General features: G+C 38.9%; 2 protein-coding genes across 2 annotated transcripts in view; one reads left to right on the top strand and one right to left on the bottom strand.

The window, feature by feature from the left end:
• The window catches only part of LOC134649830 (lachesin-like), a 29,013-nt gene extending 12,335 nt beyond the window's left edge, over nt 1-16,678 (bottom strand). Inside the window, exons 1-4 of the mRNA XM_063504662.1 lie at nt 16,517-16,678; nt 7,220-7,317; nt 6,165-6,372; nt 5,432-5,590 (exon numbers count right to left, since the gene is read on the bottom strand). Coding sequence (XP_063360732.1) covers nt 5,432-5,590; nt 6,165-6,372; nt 7,220-7,317; nt 16,517-16,610 — 559 coding nt within the window. The 5' untranslated portion in view covers nt 16,611-16,678. The remainder of the gene's footprint in view (nt 1-5,431; nt 5,591-6,164; nt 6,373-7,219; nt 7,318-16,516) is intronic.
• On the top strand, nt 1,613-2,408 carry LOC134649831 (uncharacterized). The gene is made up of 2 exons (XM_063504663.1): nt 1,613-1,928; nt 2,298-2,408. The coding sequence occupies exons 1-2, from the start codon at nt 1,623-1,625 to the stop codon at nt 2,355-2,357; spliced, it is 366 nt and encodes a 121-aa protein (XP_063360733.1). The 5' UTR covers nt 1,613-1,622; the 3' UTR covers nt 2,358-2,408.
• Nucleotides 16,679-18,400: the final 1,722 nt, after the last annotated feature.

Here is an 18,400-nt window from a genome sequence, read left to right as displayed (position 1 = left end):
TTAGGATTATTTTGGAACCCTCAAACTGACGAACTCGGCTTTAATACGAAATTATTAAGAGTACCTCAGGAGGTCAAGGATCAACTTAGAGCCCCGACGAAGAGAGAAATGCTCTCAGCTGTCATGTCCATATATGACCCATTAGGCTTATTAGCGCATTATACTATATCACCGAAATGTTACAGAAAATATGGAGTAAGAAAATCGAGTGGGACCAGCCGCTGCCACCGGAGGATGTAGAAGCCTTCAACGCGTGGCTGAGGGCGATGGACTCCGTCACAGCCTTAAGAATACCCCGGTGCTACTTCGCAGTGGACACGAAGTCGACGAAACAGCTGCATATTTTTATGGACGCAAGTACTCAGGCCTACGCGTGCGTCGCATACTGGAGATATGAGGTAGAGTCAGATTATGTAATTACTCTAATCGGCGGACGGAGCAAGGTGTCCCCGACGAAGCAGCTGAGCGTCCCGAGGCTCGAATTACAGGCAGCTCTTATAGGCTCAAGGTTAAAGGAGACTATACTGAAACATCATCGTTTCGACGTTGAAAAGGTCTGTATGTGGACTGACAGCTCAACGGTTCTGCATTGGGTGCGAAACGGCGCTAAACGCTACTCGATGTACGTGGCAAACAGGCTAGGCGAGATAGCAGAGCTCACTCGAACCCATCAGTGGAGATGGGTACCAACCAAAGTTAACCCGGCAGACGTGGCTAGTCGACCGGACATGAAGCGTCAGGTACATGCGCATAGCCTTTGGTATGAGGGACCAGACTTTTTGAGGCAGCCGGAGTCTGAGTGGCCTCAAGAACGTCCGGTAGAGGGCGACACTCGCCCTGTAGAGCCCGAAGGGCTAGAGGAGGTTTGCTGCGCTACACAAGTGGCGCCATCTATAAATAAGGTCCCTATACCCGACCCAGACAGATTTTCTAACTATGACAGGCTCTTAAATGCAACAGCAAGGATATTCCAGTTTATTGAACGCTTAAAAAATAAAGCTTATGTTGCATTCCAGTTACACCATCTGAAGAAAGCAGAGCACCTACTGTTCCAGTATTCGCAGAAGCAAGCCTTCCCCGACGAGCTACTAAGGCTGTCACGAGGGGAGCCTATACCGCCGAGCAGCCGGCTCTACGGCCTGGACCCGGTGCTAGAGGAGGATGGACTGCTGAGGATGCGTGGACGCATCAACGCCGCACCGGTCCAGGGGCTGAACAAAAGGCCTATCATACTGGATGGCAAAATTAAGGTCATATTTTTACTTATTTTACGAGCACATCGGCGGAGTCATCACGCGAACAACGAACGCGTAATCAACGATCTAAGGCAACTGTACTGGATCCTACATCTAAGGCCGTCAGTGCGCCGAGTAGCGTACGCATGCATGATGTGTAAAATTAGGAAGGCTAAACCCGAGGTCCCTGCGATGGGTGATCTACCATCAGCACGAATTACACCATATCAAAGGCCGTTTACCCACTCAGCAGTAGATTTGTTTGGGCCATTACACATTACCATAGGAAGGAGGCACGAAAAGAGATGGGTGGCCCTATTTACCTGTTTAACCACAAGAGCTGTGCATTTAGAAGTTATTTCATCGCTTTCAGCGGACAGTGCAATCATGGCGCTGCGGCGGTTCGCAGCGCGAAGAGGATGGCCGGCAGTCATCTACAGTGACAACGGCACGAACTTCCGGGCGGCCGACATCGAGCTACGCCGAGCCTTCGAGGAGTGGCTACCGCAGCTCGAGGAATACGGGCTGCAACACGGGCTGCGCTGGCGATTCATACCACCCGGCGCGCCGAACCAAGGAGGAGCATGGGAGCGGCTTGTACGCTCTGTCAAGACAGCACTTACAACTACACTACACGAGAGGGCGCCGAAGGAGGAAACGCTTCGAACTTTGCTGGCGGAGGTCGAAAATACGGTCAACGCGCGACCTCTCACTCACGTGTCAGTCGACCCGAAAGACGAGGAGGCACTCACACCAGCTCACTTTCTTCTCGGAGGTTCCACGGGCCTACCCATAACCGGTCAGTGCGAGGAGGCAGATCGGCGAACCTGGCGCGCCACACTAGCGCTCGCCGACCATTTCTGGCGAAGGTGGCTACGCGAGTATTTGCCCCTACTCGCCCCACGACAGTCGCCGACCAACCAAGCGAGACCACTTCAAGTAGGAGACCTGGTAATCATCGTCGACCACACGCTACCACGGAACGTGTGGCCCAGAGGCATCATCACAGCGGTATACCCTGGACCTGATGGAGGGGTCCGGATGGCGGACGTCTCAACCAAGGGCGGAGTGTTCCGGCGTCCCACTACCAAGCTGGCTGTCCTCCCTGTACGGACAGGCTGACCACGGCGCGACTACGTGTTCAGCGAGGGGAGAATGTTACGGACACCCAGCTAACTCTAGTACTTACCTAATAAGTTTATATATTATTATATAGAATCGTATGTCTAGTTTATATTTAAGTATTAGGTTCAGAATAGGGCATTAAATAAGTTTATAACTCAAGGTAATAGCGCGCGCGATGCGCTGTCGCTTGTCCCGGTGGACGATTCGTCCTTGGCGCGAAGAAAGAGAGAGCGCCATACTAGCGGTATGTTGCTGTCACCTTCTTCAATAAATAAGGCTTTAATTAATATAAAAATGTTATACATTTATGTGGAATAACATATTTAATGCCCTAACTGTGAGAACTTTCAAATATATTGTAAATTATAAGAGTTATTAACGAAAATATTTTTCCCCAATATGGGATCAAAATTGCATTTTTATGTTCGACGCGCCGCTCGCGCAGGCAGTGCGTCTTCACCGGTTCGCATAGCGATACGTATTCATTTCGAGGTTTTTCTTTCGGGAACGTTCTGGAAGCTACAGTGTATTATTCTAGATTTCTAGTGTTTTCTCATTTGTATTTTATCAGACTTAAATGCGGTATAAAATTATAGACTGTGTTTGTAAGAGTAACATTTTAATGACCATTATAGACAGTGTAAATTCGAATTGTGTTTCCGTTGACTTTCCAATTAGTGTCCCTGAGCGTAGGCTAGGTCTTCGTGGGTGCACTAGCTTTGCAGCCGGTAAAAGTATCAAGAGGTCGATTACTGAAGAGCACTCAACTGCAGACTATCGAAGAGGTTTAGGTTCGCATGTAGGCCTACAGGGCTCCGGCCCTCGACTATCGCCTACACGTACTATGAAGAGGGTATTAAGCCGTGGTAAATTCGTTTACTGATATCGTTACTTCTAAGTAAAGATGAGATAGATATGGTAAAAGAATCAAGCAAACATTTTAGTTCATCCGTGCGTCAAATGTACACTTATCTTCAAACGCTCATTTTTAAAACGCCCTTTTGCATTCAATGTTCTGTTTACTTTAAAAATTTCAAACCTAAATTCATAGACAATTCGATTTTTTTGCTGAGGTAGAGGTAAATAATATAGCTTTTCTCAAAAATGTTTAGTTAATATAAAATTTATAAAAAAATACGATTGAATACATAAAAGTCTATGTCAATGCAAAGCTTGTAAGTGAGTTTAACAGATTGTTCCGCCTATATCTCAGCTATCAGAACGATTTACTTTTTTACTTTAACAGTAAATTTAATCCATTTAGGTACTTGGGCGTTTTTTTTTTGTTGTCCCCTACACTTTTTTTTTCAAATTTGGGATTTCTTATGTTATTTCTACTCAGAATCACGAGCTCTTTCTATCCTAATAGGAGAAAAAAAGTGTCCCAAAATTTCCATACATTATTCGATCTTTCCATTTCGCGACCGCCATACAAAGTCTATGAAAAATGGTGACGGAATGGAAATACCTAAAAACCTTAGGACACTTTTTTTCTCCTATTAGGATAGAAAGAGCTCGTGATTCTGAGTAGAAATAATATAAAAAATCCCAAATTTGAAAAAAAAGTGTAGGGGACAACAAAAAAAAAACGCCCACTTAAGCTCTGAGAATACCTGTCACATCAAAATCTGTCAAGCGTCAAGCCGTGTGTATAGTCCAGAGTCCAATAGATATTGACAGCCAAAGTGGCCAAATATATCACATCTATTCCTATGGTAACAATGGTGTATTGCAATAATCGTGTATTTTGCACCGCCCTGAAAGATATATGCATACACTCGAAAAACATTAACCCCCCTTCCTCTTTGGTCAGGCAATTACACGAACACACTCAACAGTTTGAAAGCGGCTAAGATTAGATTAGAAACATTCGCAATTGGGTGCTGATCGGGTGGCAAGATAAAACAAACGCGCTAAAAGCCTTTAATTATGTACCAGAATATAATAAATTGTCTTTTCGAGCTGACGGAAGGTCACGGTAGTTACCTATCGATATATCGTCCTGCGGGCTCAGCACGGTTCCATTTTTTATCCACTATCACTAAGCCCATCACTTTCGCACTTACATACTTGTTAGAACGTGACAGGCATGGTGATAAATGATAAAAATGCGACCGTGCTACTAGGGCTGTTGTAATAGCTAACTTAACATCATTAATAACTCGGCTGTCAAAGCGTTGTTTCGATGACACTATTTTAGTGAAAGCACAAGTCAATATGCTAGCATACCTACTAGAATAAATAGCACGTGTATCGCGTTTTGAATAATACGATGTTTAACCTTTCATAACTAAAATCTAACTAAACGCTAATTTGACACGTCTTTTATATTTATTAAATGGGAATTGTCGAGTTTCTGAATTTGTTTTTATATAATTGGTATAATACTTATAGTAAAAATCTAGCTATTCGAACTACTTAGTGCGATATGTGTAATAATCCAAATTCTATTAGTAATAATTTCAAAAACTGTTTCATAAACTTACCTATTTACTCGTACAATATTAGTTAATGAGCGAAAGGTGACATTATACCCTATATTTTTTATCCAGCTTCCCTAAGCAACTTATATAGGAACACAAAAGACTCGTTTCGCCAAAAGAACTTCAGCTTAGTACTTACCAGTATTTACAATAGATACCTAATTTAAGGTCCTATACCTACATTCCGTAGTCAAGTCAAGTCCAACACTCTGGGACATCCGCTACTTCTCTCTACTTCGTCTAGTATTCTTATTTTTGAATGACTTTTGACAGAATAGTCGTAAATTAATTTTGTTTTAGGCAGAAACGTCTGCAAATGATACCTCAAAGCTTAAGGGGCACTGATTGGTTTATCAGTGGGCCCCTTTAGAAATAAATTACCTAACCGTCACTATTGTACATTCCATTGAAGCTATGATTGGAATGCTTATTCTGAACGATCTGAGGCGGCCGCTAGGGAGGCGGAGGTTGTCGGAGGACCCTACGCAAACCTTGATACCTTGTCTCTCGACCTAATATAGGTATAAAGAGAAACTACGAGTATGCGAACCCTATTTTGATATATGATAAATATTATAATAGTTTTACCTTGTATTCCTTCAGAAAGGACGATAGGCTTCGAATGTTCGCGCCTCCACACAATCTGCGGCTGCGGCGAGCCTGTGGCGGCACAAGTCAGACTGACGGAGGCCCCTTCCCGAACCGTTTGGTCGCGGCTCGTTCCACGATCCAAAATGTCCGGCGGAACTGTGTAAAAATGATACACATAAATTGATTAAGCACGAATTATCGATTGTTATTATTAAAACCGCCAGTTACATTTCTGTAGCTTTTAATGCTCCATGAATTACCTAAGCTCTTTGCGTTGTTCTGTACATAGTACAATAACATAAAAGTCACTAATAGTTGCCATTATATTCTAAAACCTTTAATAGTTGGAAAGGGAATTAAGAGACGGGAGAGATACAGGAAAGAGGGCAATAGGAAGAGTTTAAAATGTTTCATTTACTATGTTTATCAATTCAAGTTGAAATAAATAGGTACCTTTTATTTCCACTATTTAAAAGTTCCGACAAATATGTATTTAAATTTTAACAACTTGTAATATTAGCTTAGAAGTAGTTACAGTAATTACCGTAAAGTTTTAAACGTACTAGAAGGCAAATAAATAAATGGAGCAAACGGCACAGAGCTCATTTAACTTTATAAAATTTTGGTTATTCCGAGCAGTTTCATGAAATATTTTCCGTCGTGCAAACCCTAGATGCAACAGATGAATTTTAGTGTAGGCAGGGATATGAGCTGCAAGTAACTAACGCACCCACGACGTCCAAATAGCCAAGCTGGCTTTTCATAGGATCGGTGTTGATCTGGCACATGTACCAGCCGCGGTCGGTCTCCCGCAGCTCGCGGATGTGCAGGAACCAGGTGCGGTGGTCGCTGTGCGTCACCCCCACGCGGCGCGAGCGCGATATCACGTGGATGTGGATCGTCAGGATGGTCTGCGTGTCTACTCGGAGCCATGCCACCTAAAGGGTAACGTTAAATACATTGAAACGGCTAAGGTTAAGCTTCTCTTAAGATATATATTTATATTTATGTATATCGCTGCAATGCATGGATGCATATTGCAAAAACTATTTAAGTACCTAAATAAATTCAATGAACGGATGGTGTATAAAAAAATCTTGATTTGATATTGGTGCGAGCATGATGCACTTGAGAGTAAAATCAAATCAAAATGCATAAGTTTTTGTTTTCCCTTACAAAAAATTTAAAACATATATTTTACTTTCCTTACTCAAAATGTTTTACTCGATGAAACAACCCCCAGTTAGGTGTTCTAAGCCAAAATCAATGCTACCACAAAATGGTTCTTTTTCTTGATTAAAGAAGACTGATTATTGAGTAAGTACATGTAAGTCAAAATAAATAAGAAAACATGCTCAAGAAACAAATGCTTACAGCGGCGGAAAATCTGATTAACCTTTTTAAACGGCTTTTCCTGGGTTAAATAACAATATTATGATGTAACAGGTAACACACACGAAAAAATATGTTTCATTTATCAATATTTTAATGGTGTTTTTCCTGAAGCTGTATCTAAGAAATAACAAGTATATACTTTTTAACAAGCAAAAAAGTGCCATTACTTGACAACTGACCCTTATATTTTCGGAATTTAGTACTCCTACAAATAATTTGTTAATTATTAAGAAAACAGAAAAAAACTATATTCTAGTCAGCAGCAGAAGTTGCTAAGCGGGCGAGGTGTTCACAATTACCTTGACACGCTCTTATACCCTTAACAATAAAGTCGCGTCAAGATCATTTTGAACTCCTCGCCCGCTTAGCAACTTCTGCTGCTGACTGTACCTTATAAGTGGATAGGTTGTGCACGGAGCATGCGAGTATCGCCTCACGGCCCAGCGGCGCCGTGACGTTCGTGATGGGCCCGGTAAAGCCCGGCTCGTCTGTAACAACCACAATTAATAAATCATAAGAATTTACAAAACGTCCACGGATTATTCCATTCTTACGTAGTCCTAAACGACACGAATGTCAGGTCAGACGCGATCGATTATTTAGTAGGTAACAATATATGTAAATTATAAATATATCTTGGGAGTTCAAACTAAACAGACTTCTCCGCAAAGTGTCATTCTATGGAACTTGCGAACTATGTAAACAAGTCACTAGTAAATTGACATTCAGAGACAATTTTAATATGGCGGTTTGTTTACATAGTTAGCAAGTTCCATAGAATGACACTAGCGTAGCGTGGGCTATCCTTAGGCTAATATGAGACGCTTTCTCTAGATACGAGTCCAAGTTCGGGCTTCTACGCCTATGTCCATAAATTGATGTAGTATGCAGCACGTTCATGCAGTAATGTAAATAGTTTTTGTCAGGTTTACTTTGAGCTTTTTTGTGTAAATAAAAATTTAAATAAAGGGATGTTATATTAGTTATACGAAAACAACCAAAACTAAGGTTTATAGCTCAGAAATATTTGACTTCAACCGGATTCAAACCCCAGACCGCCAGCAGCCGGACAAGACATATTATCGGATATTGATAATAGTTTGGTAGGTCTTTACAAACAATCAATCAATTACGAAGTCTATTAATTTGACTTTTTGAATAAATTATTTGACTGATTGATTATCACATGAACTGTCTAACTGATGTGATAAGTTGTGTCAGTGACCTTAATCATAGCGCCATAATAATAATTGACCGTCTTTATTTGGACATTGTTGATTTTCTAAGGTTTGTGGCTGTAGAGAGTAGTTGCGAGACAACTAGACGGAAGCGTGGTGTAGTTAATTGGTATACAAATGGTTATCAGCCAGCCTATTATGGATAGCTTTATCCATCTTTATCCACGTGATAAAATAACTGTCACTGTTTAACACCGTGGGAAAGAAAGTGACGGACACCGTTTTATCACGCTGTCACGTAGACAAGAACGACCATCATATCCGTACAGGCACATGTATAGGGAGGCCAGGCACCATTTTCAGTGTTGGTTGGTGTACGGGAATTAACTTAAATTTTAGTTTTAATCATTTTTAATATATTATATTTCTATGTATATTAAATAAATGAAATTAGTTGAATTATTACTATGAATATAATAGATATATCTATTACTATGAATGAAACTAACCGTTATTTATAACATAACCAATGGATTGTAACATTTCCCCTTCCTAGAATTCAAACTCAAGACTGCAATTCGATTAGTGCTGCTGACTGCATTACTGTTACTGCAATGCCATTATAACATGGCTAACTGGTCTGTAATAAATTTATCAAGAATCCTGACACCTTGAGCCGCGTTATTCCATTCAATTATGAACGATGGATTTTATTGGAATCATTTTTCAATCTGTTACGTAGTCATATTTAATCGCCTGGATTTATATTGACAGTACAAATATTATTAATTATCGAAGTGTACCCGGATGGATGTTGGAAATAATATTCAAAGCTACTATATACTATTTTATAGTATGTTTAACGCTACTTAGCTAACGCTAGTTTTTGCCTCTCGTTTATGTATTTGATCCCCATCCTGACCAAATTCTTCACTCATCATTTTGCATTTATTTCGTGAACTATAATGACATGAAAATAAATAAATTTGAATAAAATTATACACTTCAGAGTATCCCATTTCAATCAATCATAATCGTCTTTCTTAGGCTTAAACACTAATTTTAGCAGAACCATCTGGTATCTAGACTTCCTAAAGTTCCTAAATGACGCAGTTAGAGTAACTTACTCAAAGTCAATTAACTTTATTCAAACTTAATTAAATAATTTTGTTATTCGTTGCTAAACAATTACCGATCAAGCTTTAAGGAAATAATATCCTGTCCTGTCATTGTGGACATTTCCCATGACGTTACTCAAGGAAGTTTAAATTGTTTTCCATCCATAGCCTACGGAAAACGATAAATGATTTTCCAATTCTCTTATTTTTGTGTTTGTTAAAAGCAGTATCAGTTTCAACAACACCAAACTAATTACTGAGAATGAAAACAAACCAATTGGATACAACCTAAGAACTGGGAACACACAGGTTTTTGAAGAAATACTTATTCCAAACTTATTAGGTATAGATATACAGCGTCTTTTTTTATACGACCGCATAATCATAGGTGCAGACCCTAATCATCATAGGTTTATAACAGCGGTCGGCAACCGGCGGCCTGTCGCTTGCGGCCCGCGAGCCTCCCTGGCTATTTTGTATGTTATATTGACAAACGACGTCTGTACTAAAGTACGTCTGTACTTACCTACACATGCGCGGATATTGACGGAAAGCGAAGGTGAACAGGCAGTATATATCTAAATCCATTAACACTGTCTTGGATGAAGGCAACGTCACAACATACCCTCTGGAGTTCCTAAACTCATTGAGTGGTTTAGGACTCCCAGCACACACATTAACCTACATTTAATACTGTTGTTCTGTGTATAAGCACTTACAGCCTGGATGCTTCGGTCCTTCGGCCCTACGCGGAGCACGGCCATCGGCCTTCGCACTTAGACACTTATACTATTGTTCTGTGATTAAGCACTAACATCCAGAACGCTTCGGGCCTTCGGCCTTCGCATTTAGACACATACTATTGTTCTGTGTTTAAGCACTGACATCCTGGACGCTTCGGGCCTTCGGCCCTACGCGGAGCTCGGCCTTCAACCTTCGAATTTAGACACTGATATCATTGTTCTGTGATTAGGCACAGACATCCTGGATGCTTCGGTCCTTCGACCTTACGCGAAACTCGGCCTTCGGCCTTCGCATTTAGACACTTATACTAATGTTCTGTGTTTAAGCACTGACAGCCTGGATACTTCGGGCCTTCGGCCCTACATGGAGCTCGGCCTTCGGCTTTCGCATTAGATATCTATACCAAAATTTCACGTAATCCATTGCGGCTGTGTCCCTATTTTTTTTCTATCATAAAAATTTCGCGCTCGCTACGCTCGCGTTTTTAATACGATTTTAAAGGTTAAGCCTACTCTGATAAAGTTAGCATTCCGGGCACCCTACCGAGCGACTACTACTACGACTTAAGCACTGACATCCTGGATGCTTCGGGCCTTCGGCCCTACGCGGAGCTCGGCCTTCGGCCTTTGCATTTAGACATACTATTGTTCTGTGTTTAAGCGCTGACAGCCTGGACGCTTCGGGCCTTCGGCCCTACATGGAGCTCGGCCTTCGGCTTTCGCATTAGATATCCACACCAAAATTTCACGTAAGCCATTGCGACTGTGTCCCTGACATAGCCTCTCTAAATTTTTTTTCTATCAAAAAATTTTCGCGCTCGCGTTTTTGATACGATTTTAAAGGTTAAGCCTACTCTGATAAAGATGGCATTCTGGGCACCCTACCGAGCGACTACTACTACGATTTAAGCACTGACATCCTGGATTGCCTTCGGCTTTTGCATTAGACATCCACACCCAAATTTCACGTAAACCATTGCGGCTGTGTCCCTGACATAGCCTCTCTCAATTTTTTTTCTATCAAATTTCGCGTGCGGCCCGCGTCAACTTCGTAAACTACTTTGTGGCCCTTGGCTGCTAAAAGGTTGCCGACCGCTGGTTTATAATATAAAAAAATAATAGTCTTTTATTTTTCCTTATAAAATAATTCTACATGCAATGTTTCACAATTTTTTATACCGTCGGTGGCAAACAATCATACGGCCCGGCTGATGGTAAGCAGTCACCGTAGCCTATAGACGCCTGCAATTACACAGGTGTTACTTTGTTTTAACTCAAAACGTCGCATTTAATGACGCGAGTCACATCTGTCACAAGTGATAAATGTACCGAATACATTACAGTTCGATAAAAAAATAATACGGTTATATAGTTAAGAGTACGAGTATATAAAGAAATCTTTCAGAATCGTTTGATAGCACTAAAACCTACGTCTCATTTAAGTTTTCGGTTGTATCAAAAATACACGCTGTGTTATTTAATCTCTTACAACTATCTCACTCGCAACTACATACAAATAGTTTGAAAGAGCTCTTCTAAAGATTAACTACAATACGACCCGAGTAAGGCCTGGGTGAACGCTCGAAGCGGAGCGTTCGGCGGGGCGTGCAGCGTGGCGTCGAGCTCCCAAGTGATTTGAGCAGCGTGTACTAAGGCCGCTCCTATACGCTTGCATTTGTTTAACATGCACGCCACACGCCCCGCCCCGCTGCACGCCCAACTCGAGCGTCCACTCAGGCCTTACACTTAAGAGCCAACAGGAGCTAAGATTTAAATATTTTAGGTAAATATACCCGTCTCGCTAACGGAAGCGGCTCCTAAAACTAGTGCGATAAGGACAAGGCGAAAAATCCTGCGTAAAAATATCAAAAATCGAGGTTTCGTACTCGACTGTTTCCTCCTCCAAAACTTAACCAATCGTAACCAAATTTGGAAATCTAAATGATTATGACATTATCTGTGTCGGACCGTTTTGCTTTTTTGACTAATTGATATCAGTTATGAATAGCACGCCTCTCATTGCGGCATAGTCAATTAGGCCATTTTGGCCATTTTTGAAGGGCTCTAGCGCCTTAAAAAACAAAAATATCAAAAAAAGCAAAACGGTCCGACACAGATATTGACAATATTAATCTGTGTTGAAAAAATCATTGCTCTAGCTTCAAAACCCGCGGAGGAAACAGTCGAGTACGTTTGTATGGAGAAATGACCACTCCTGTTGGCTCTTAATCAAACCTCGAGCGATTAAGCGTCACATCAAGGAAGTCAATTATCTAAAGGGTATCGTTTATCAAACCAAGATACTGCAATACAAGAATAGTATTGCTTTGTGTTGATGATACGTCTTAATTAATTCGGTTGCCGATCAAATTACAAGTTATATCAGTGAAACGAGTATCAGATGACTGTAAATGTAAGCCGATAATAGGTATGATTAATACGTGATATAATTGCTTCATCCATGGAATATGATATTTGAAGAAACTTATAGTTGCGTTTTCTAATGGAAACTAGTCATCAGCTTTATGACTATAAGTTAGACCAATGATAGTAGTATACTCAAAAAGCACACTACATTTTTGCGACCAATTGCTACAACAGGAGTTGAAGTAGTAGTTAACAACACAAAAAGCACAAAATTGACTCTACATGAATTCTCAAAATAAATTGTTTCATGTCCAAGCGATGAAACTAGATGCAAGAGAGCGGCCCATATATACAGTCTGATTGGAACTTGTTCGTGTAAGTAAAACGCCTTCATTAAAGAAGGGTAATAAAAAAAATACTACAAGTGAATCGGGTTTGTTTTATTGCTAATCCGACTTATTGGTTTACGTGTTTTCCTCAAGTTTGCTTAAAATCGACTATAAGTGTATACAGGTTGTATTCGTTAAGTGTTTACATGCAATTATTCCGTAAAAACAACAGATTATAAAAAACTAACATCGAAAGTACGTTAACCAATAAGTTGTACCAATAACTTTTTTTTAATAAAACTAGAAATATCCAAAATATTAAGTTTAAACGGCCCCATACATTTAGTACTTATACTTAACAGAAAAAAATAATCTACACGGTCGAAATACGACCAAGTAAGGCACTTATTCGACCACTAGCGAATAATTGTTAAATACCCTCAAATAAGCATGTTCTGTCAAATTAATACGGCAGCACGCGACTATTTCGTGTGTAACGGACGAAACCAGGTCAAAACGGTTAATGAGCTTAAAAAATAATTATGAACTTTTGCGTAATACACACCACGCTCTTACGGCGTGTTAAATTCTTGGAGTGAAAAGCGTTGAGTATCGATTTCAACTCAATTAAGCAAACATTAAACTTATAGTTGCCTTTTTACGGGAAATGGGTCTGCGTTTAACCTTAATCTTGGTTAATGGCGAGTGAACCCTCGAGGTTTCAGCACGAAGCTTGTTATAGAATTTCATTTTAGGTTCAGAAAATAGGTACCTAAAAGTAGTTACCTAAAAATACCGGAAAGCTTTGTTATGAACTTTCATGCTAAATCCTCAAAACTATTTAATATTTTTTTCTTATATACCTACATATAATATATTGTTTTCTCTGTTTTCAGTTCACCGGTGGTAAATTAGCTGACTTGAATGCCAAAGGATATAATTGTGTCAATTGTTGGCAAATTTTTGGTTTGGAAATTAGTTTTTAGGATATATATTTGTTCCGAACATTAATTAAAAATGATGGTTATATGTAAATAAAGTTAAGGTAAAAATACCACCTTAATCTTCTAATTCATATATTCCAAAAATAAATTATTTCTTAATCCAATTTACCTAACTAGTTCATAAATTTAAAGTTTAGTGTAATTATAAATAACATTATTCTATATTTTACAAAACCGAATGAGTTTTAAATAATCGAAATTGGGTTTCAAATTTTAGTTACTACTACTATAATTACTATTTCATTATTTTCGAGCCCCAATATATAAGGTAGATATACCTACCCAGTAGTACCCAGTGATTAGATACATAACTACTTAATTTTACAGATTTACACATCAAAGGGAAAAAAAGGCAATCGTTTTTTTTGTGCAAATCGTTTTTTTTATCGTATGGCAAGATTAATAAAAAAATTAAAAAAATCCTAATCCTTAATTGCTTATTTTGTAATAAATACAAAATACATTAAATAAAAGGGCATATCTGCAAAGGTTTGCCCTGCAAAGTAGCACCTTTTATAAACGACAGTATAATGGGGCGTTAGGTAAAAATCTAGGTTCATTGCCTTCCGGCGCAGAGTTAGTATAATTTTATTATAATACTTTCCTACATGCCTAAAACCGTATAAAGTCATAACAAGAAAGCTTCCCTAATCTCTTACCTTAGTTTAAATGCAAAATACTTTCAATAAAAACGGTCTCATATCCCCCCTAAGCAGCACGATGTTCTAAAAGACAGTATAATGCGGTGTTGTTAAAACTAGACTCATTCCCTTCCGGCGCGGTGATAGACGTTACCGCGCGCCCCGCGACCGGCACACTAATTGACTTGCACGTCAACCCATCATATTACGGTTAGGGGAAAAGATTTGCGGTTCATTTAGAAACCAAGCCTTCGGAAGTAGGGGTACGTAATATTTGAATGTGATTCTAAATTAAATCAGGAAGTAATTTTTGAACTTTGATTAAAACAATCATTTATAAAAACTGATTAAGGCTGAGTTAAACTTAGAATTATTAAAAATCGCAAATGAATGTTATTTCAATTGTTATACCTACATAGGTACATTTACAATACATTCACGTTTACTTTTTCGTCTGCTAAGTAACATAATATAACATAAATGGGTACTATTTTAATAAGAACTCAACACTTACAACAATAGGAATATTCGTTCCAAAACCACTATTATGATTTAACAAAAAACCTAGTCAATCATGACTTTCAATTACTGAAAAAACACTCTCGACACAACAATATCAACAGAAGCCATCTCCCATCTTAAATGCCGGCAGCGCACTAATTACTCTGGTAATGCGGGTGTCTATGGACATATTAACATTAGGTAGGTACAGTAGCCATCAGATATATCGGAGCTGCCTAGGTAAATAAAAATATCTGAACACGCACTCTAGCGCCTTGACAATAGAGGCGTGTTCAGATATTTGAGAGCACCTTAGCCGCTCCGATATATCTGACGACGACTGTACTCTAATATATAAATTCAAATATGATGAAAATTAAATGGAATGTGCACGTTTGTAAACAAAGCGGCACGCGCCCGTAACGGCTTTATTTGTCAACATATGAACAGCCGCGCTTGAAATCAGCGTAGAGCGTACAATTTATTTTCAACATAGCTGATGCTTTCCATCAGTACCAGTTTTGATTGTGGACAAATCCGCTTGCCGACTTATTGGATTGAAATTTCATATTGAAAACATTCTTTTTTACTTGGAAAAATGGTTCTATTACTATTATATTTTTACAATGTCTACTATTAGGTACATACCTACATACAATTCCAATAGATATTTATTTTTATCCGTACATACAATTACATATAACTACGTACATTTAACTAATTTCATGCCAAATTAAAATCAAACCTACTATTACCTATTGCCGAAATTCAAATGTATATAATATACTTGCATATTATTTACATATGTCTGAAAAGGCATGAAGCCACCTGAATAAAAGGAATTTATAACATAACGCGGTAATCTCATCAAATGTACGCCTGTGAAAGTCTGTTTACATTTTTATACAGAGCCCGTACCATGAGTCATTGACAGTGTCAAAACTGACATAAACACTTTCGAGAACGTTATTTACTTTCTATACATCTCGTTTCTACTAATATGCGAGTACGAGCGAGATGCATAGAAAGTAAATTACGTTCTCGATAACGTTTATGTCAGTGCCAAACTGGTGGTAGTGGATACGGGATTAGGTTGTTTTTCTCCCGTCGTAAGCCTGTAAGGTACATTACTGCGAAATTATAAATCGAAGAAAACCATTGCATGCATTTTCAGTGTTCGTTGTTCAACAGCATATGTTTTAAATAAACGGATGTTTGTTGACGTAGGTAATATCCTCAAGCCGCCCAGATACCTATAAAAAGGTCTCCTGTTCCATTCTAATTTGAACTTTGTGTTGACAAAATAAAATTTCATTTTGCTTGGCAAAGTTTAACGTATGGGCGGCTAGAAGTTAAAGTTTGTGCCGATACGCCATAAAAGTTCGTCGAGAGATTGGTGAAAATTATATTTCATCAATCAGGTCAATCAACTACGTACCTATAACTGAGCGTTTACAAAAAAAATGTACTTTTCATTCATGTCTTCAAAATATTGACTTCTTGGGCTCATTTTACTCAGAATCATTTGTACATTCACGCCTCATACATGAAAAAGTATGTTCCAAAATTTTGTATGAAAAAATGATTTTCCAGTGCGTCACGTTCATACAAATAAAAAACATATTCATACAAAAATGTGACGATCTGGAAAGGAAATCAAGGGACACATTTTTTCATGAGGCGTGAATGTACAAATGATTTTGGGTAAAATGAGCCCAAGAAGTCAATATTTTGAAGACATGAATGAAATGTACATTTATTTTGGAAAACGTTCACATATTTACTAAATTCAATTATAAGACTTACGGGTTGTGGCATCTGTACTCCCGGCAAACAACCAATCCAGCACTAGCAACGCCAACAGAAGTTTCCTACTCCTCAATAACGTGAAATTATTCATTGTCTTGGTTTATCCAGTATTCATTTTCTTGAAGTTATGAATATTTTAAATGATCAACCATTTGAAACATAAGTTTGGTTAACATAAACCTTAAAGTCGCAAATGAAACTCAAAAAACACAAGTTTTAATTTTACAAGTACGTGCCAGTGAACTGAAAGAATCTCTAGCAACATACAATAGAAATATTTCTTTCCAAAACCAGGGAAGCACGTAACCATAACATTTTATCGTTAAAAACAAACTAAACCATAAAACACACGTTAAACGCTCTTTTTGGTTGCATTCGACACACGCAAAGAAGTGATTAAAGGGGCGGTCAATTCTGGAAGTAATAAATATTTTTCGGAAAACTCGTGAAAAGTTTTGATGCCGACTGCCGACGTTTGACGTGCGGCTGAATCGCGCCCGGCGCCGCCGAGGTCCCGAAGATAACTGGTGCAAGCAGTTTTCACCCGCTGGCCGTAAGCGCCACCCCCTTGGCTAGCGCCTTCTCTTTCACTTCCAACGAACACGCGTAGGTTTCATAAACCAACCCTCGAAATAAACCCTTCTTAATACGGTATTTTCGACTTTAATTCAGCGCGCTATCGTCTAGACGGAAAAGCCAGCAATGTCAGTGGAGTGAACTAGGGTATGTTTTTCTTAATTCTGTTCTGTAAAAATAACAAAGAAAACGTTTTATCAAAATGCTGTAACTCCATAGTTACATCATTTTGCCACAGTTATTTCCTAGTTGCATCGTTTTGGCTATTAGGTTATAACTCATAATATAAACTGATTCATTGATAAAAGTAAACATTGTAAGTGCAGTGCTTAAGATGGATATGACAAAAAAAAATAACTACGTAATTGGACTTTTTTATTTTAAACTTTAATAAACGACATCACGATCATTTTCTCAGTCTCTTGCCGCATTTTGGCGTATTCTATGCACTTAATTGAACAATATTATAATGCAAGCAGAACGCTGCAGGTAGCACTTACAGCGTTCTGCTTTACCCAATGTCATCAATATATCATCATGGATTGGAAATAAAAACGCGTCAACTCTTGTTACAATGTTTTGGTATGCTCAGAGTATAGTTACCGCATTTTGACACTTTTTTCAGACTTAATTAAAAGAGATATCAAAAATCTGAAAAAAGGGGTTGATAGAAGAACATGAAAGGAATAATTTGATCCGAGGTTACTTAAAACGCTGTAACTTGAGTTGCAGCGTTTTACCATTTGACGGCAGAATTTTAAAGTCTGGCATATTAAGTGGGTCTAACCACTCCCTCGTGCACAATACAAAGATCCGTCTACGTTGATAGGCCAAGCACAAATCCAAATTTAATGATGTTATTTTCCGTTATACAAAATAATTTTGTGCTCTGAGCCCGTACCATGAGTCACTGACAGTGTCAAAACTGACATATACGCTATCGAGAACGTAATTTACTTTCTATACATCTCGTTCGCACTAATATGCGAGTACGAGCGAGATGTATATAAAGCGAATTACGTTCTCGATGGCGTTTATGTCAATGCCAAACTGATGGTAGCCGTACTGGTAATTTAAACAATCAGGTAATTTTTTGAAGGGTTTCTCGTGGCTAGTTGTAGTTGAAATTGATACTTTATTGTATACGACACTTCCTAATGGACGCAAAATAATATTTGGTGGCTAACACCGTAACCACAACACTGGGAAACCCTACGATGGCTTCAAAGCTGAGCATTGATTTATTATTCATCAGTTTTAAATAACCGATTTAAAAACTATATATGAAATATGCATGTTTAACAC

This window comes from Cydia amplana, chromosome 7 (genome assembly GCF_948474715.1).
Source record: "Cydia amplana chromosome 7, ilCydAmpl1.1, whole genome shotgun sequence".
Taxonomy (NCBI): domain Eukaryota; kingdom Metazoa; phylum Arthropoda; class Insecta; order Lepidoptera; family Tortricidae; genus Cydia; species Cydia amplana.
This window is presented reverse-complemented; position numbering and strand designations above follow the sequence as displayed.

What these genes read in the sequence shown, in the direction of transcription:
- LOC134649831 (XM_063504663.1), top strand. Translation starts at nt 1,623, where the DNA reads ATGGCGCTGCGGCGGTTCGCAGCGCGAAGAGGATGGCCGGCAGTCATC. An exon ending in TGGCGGAGGTCGAAAATACG is followed by an intron (nt 1,929 to 2,297) that starts GTCAACGCGCGA and finishes GTCTCAACCAAG; the next exon opens with GGCGGAGTGTTCCGGCGTCC.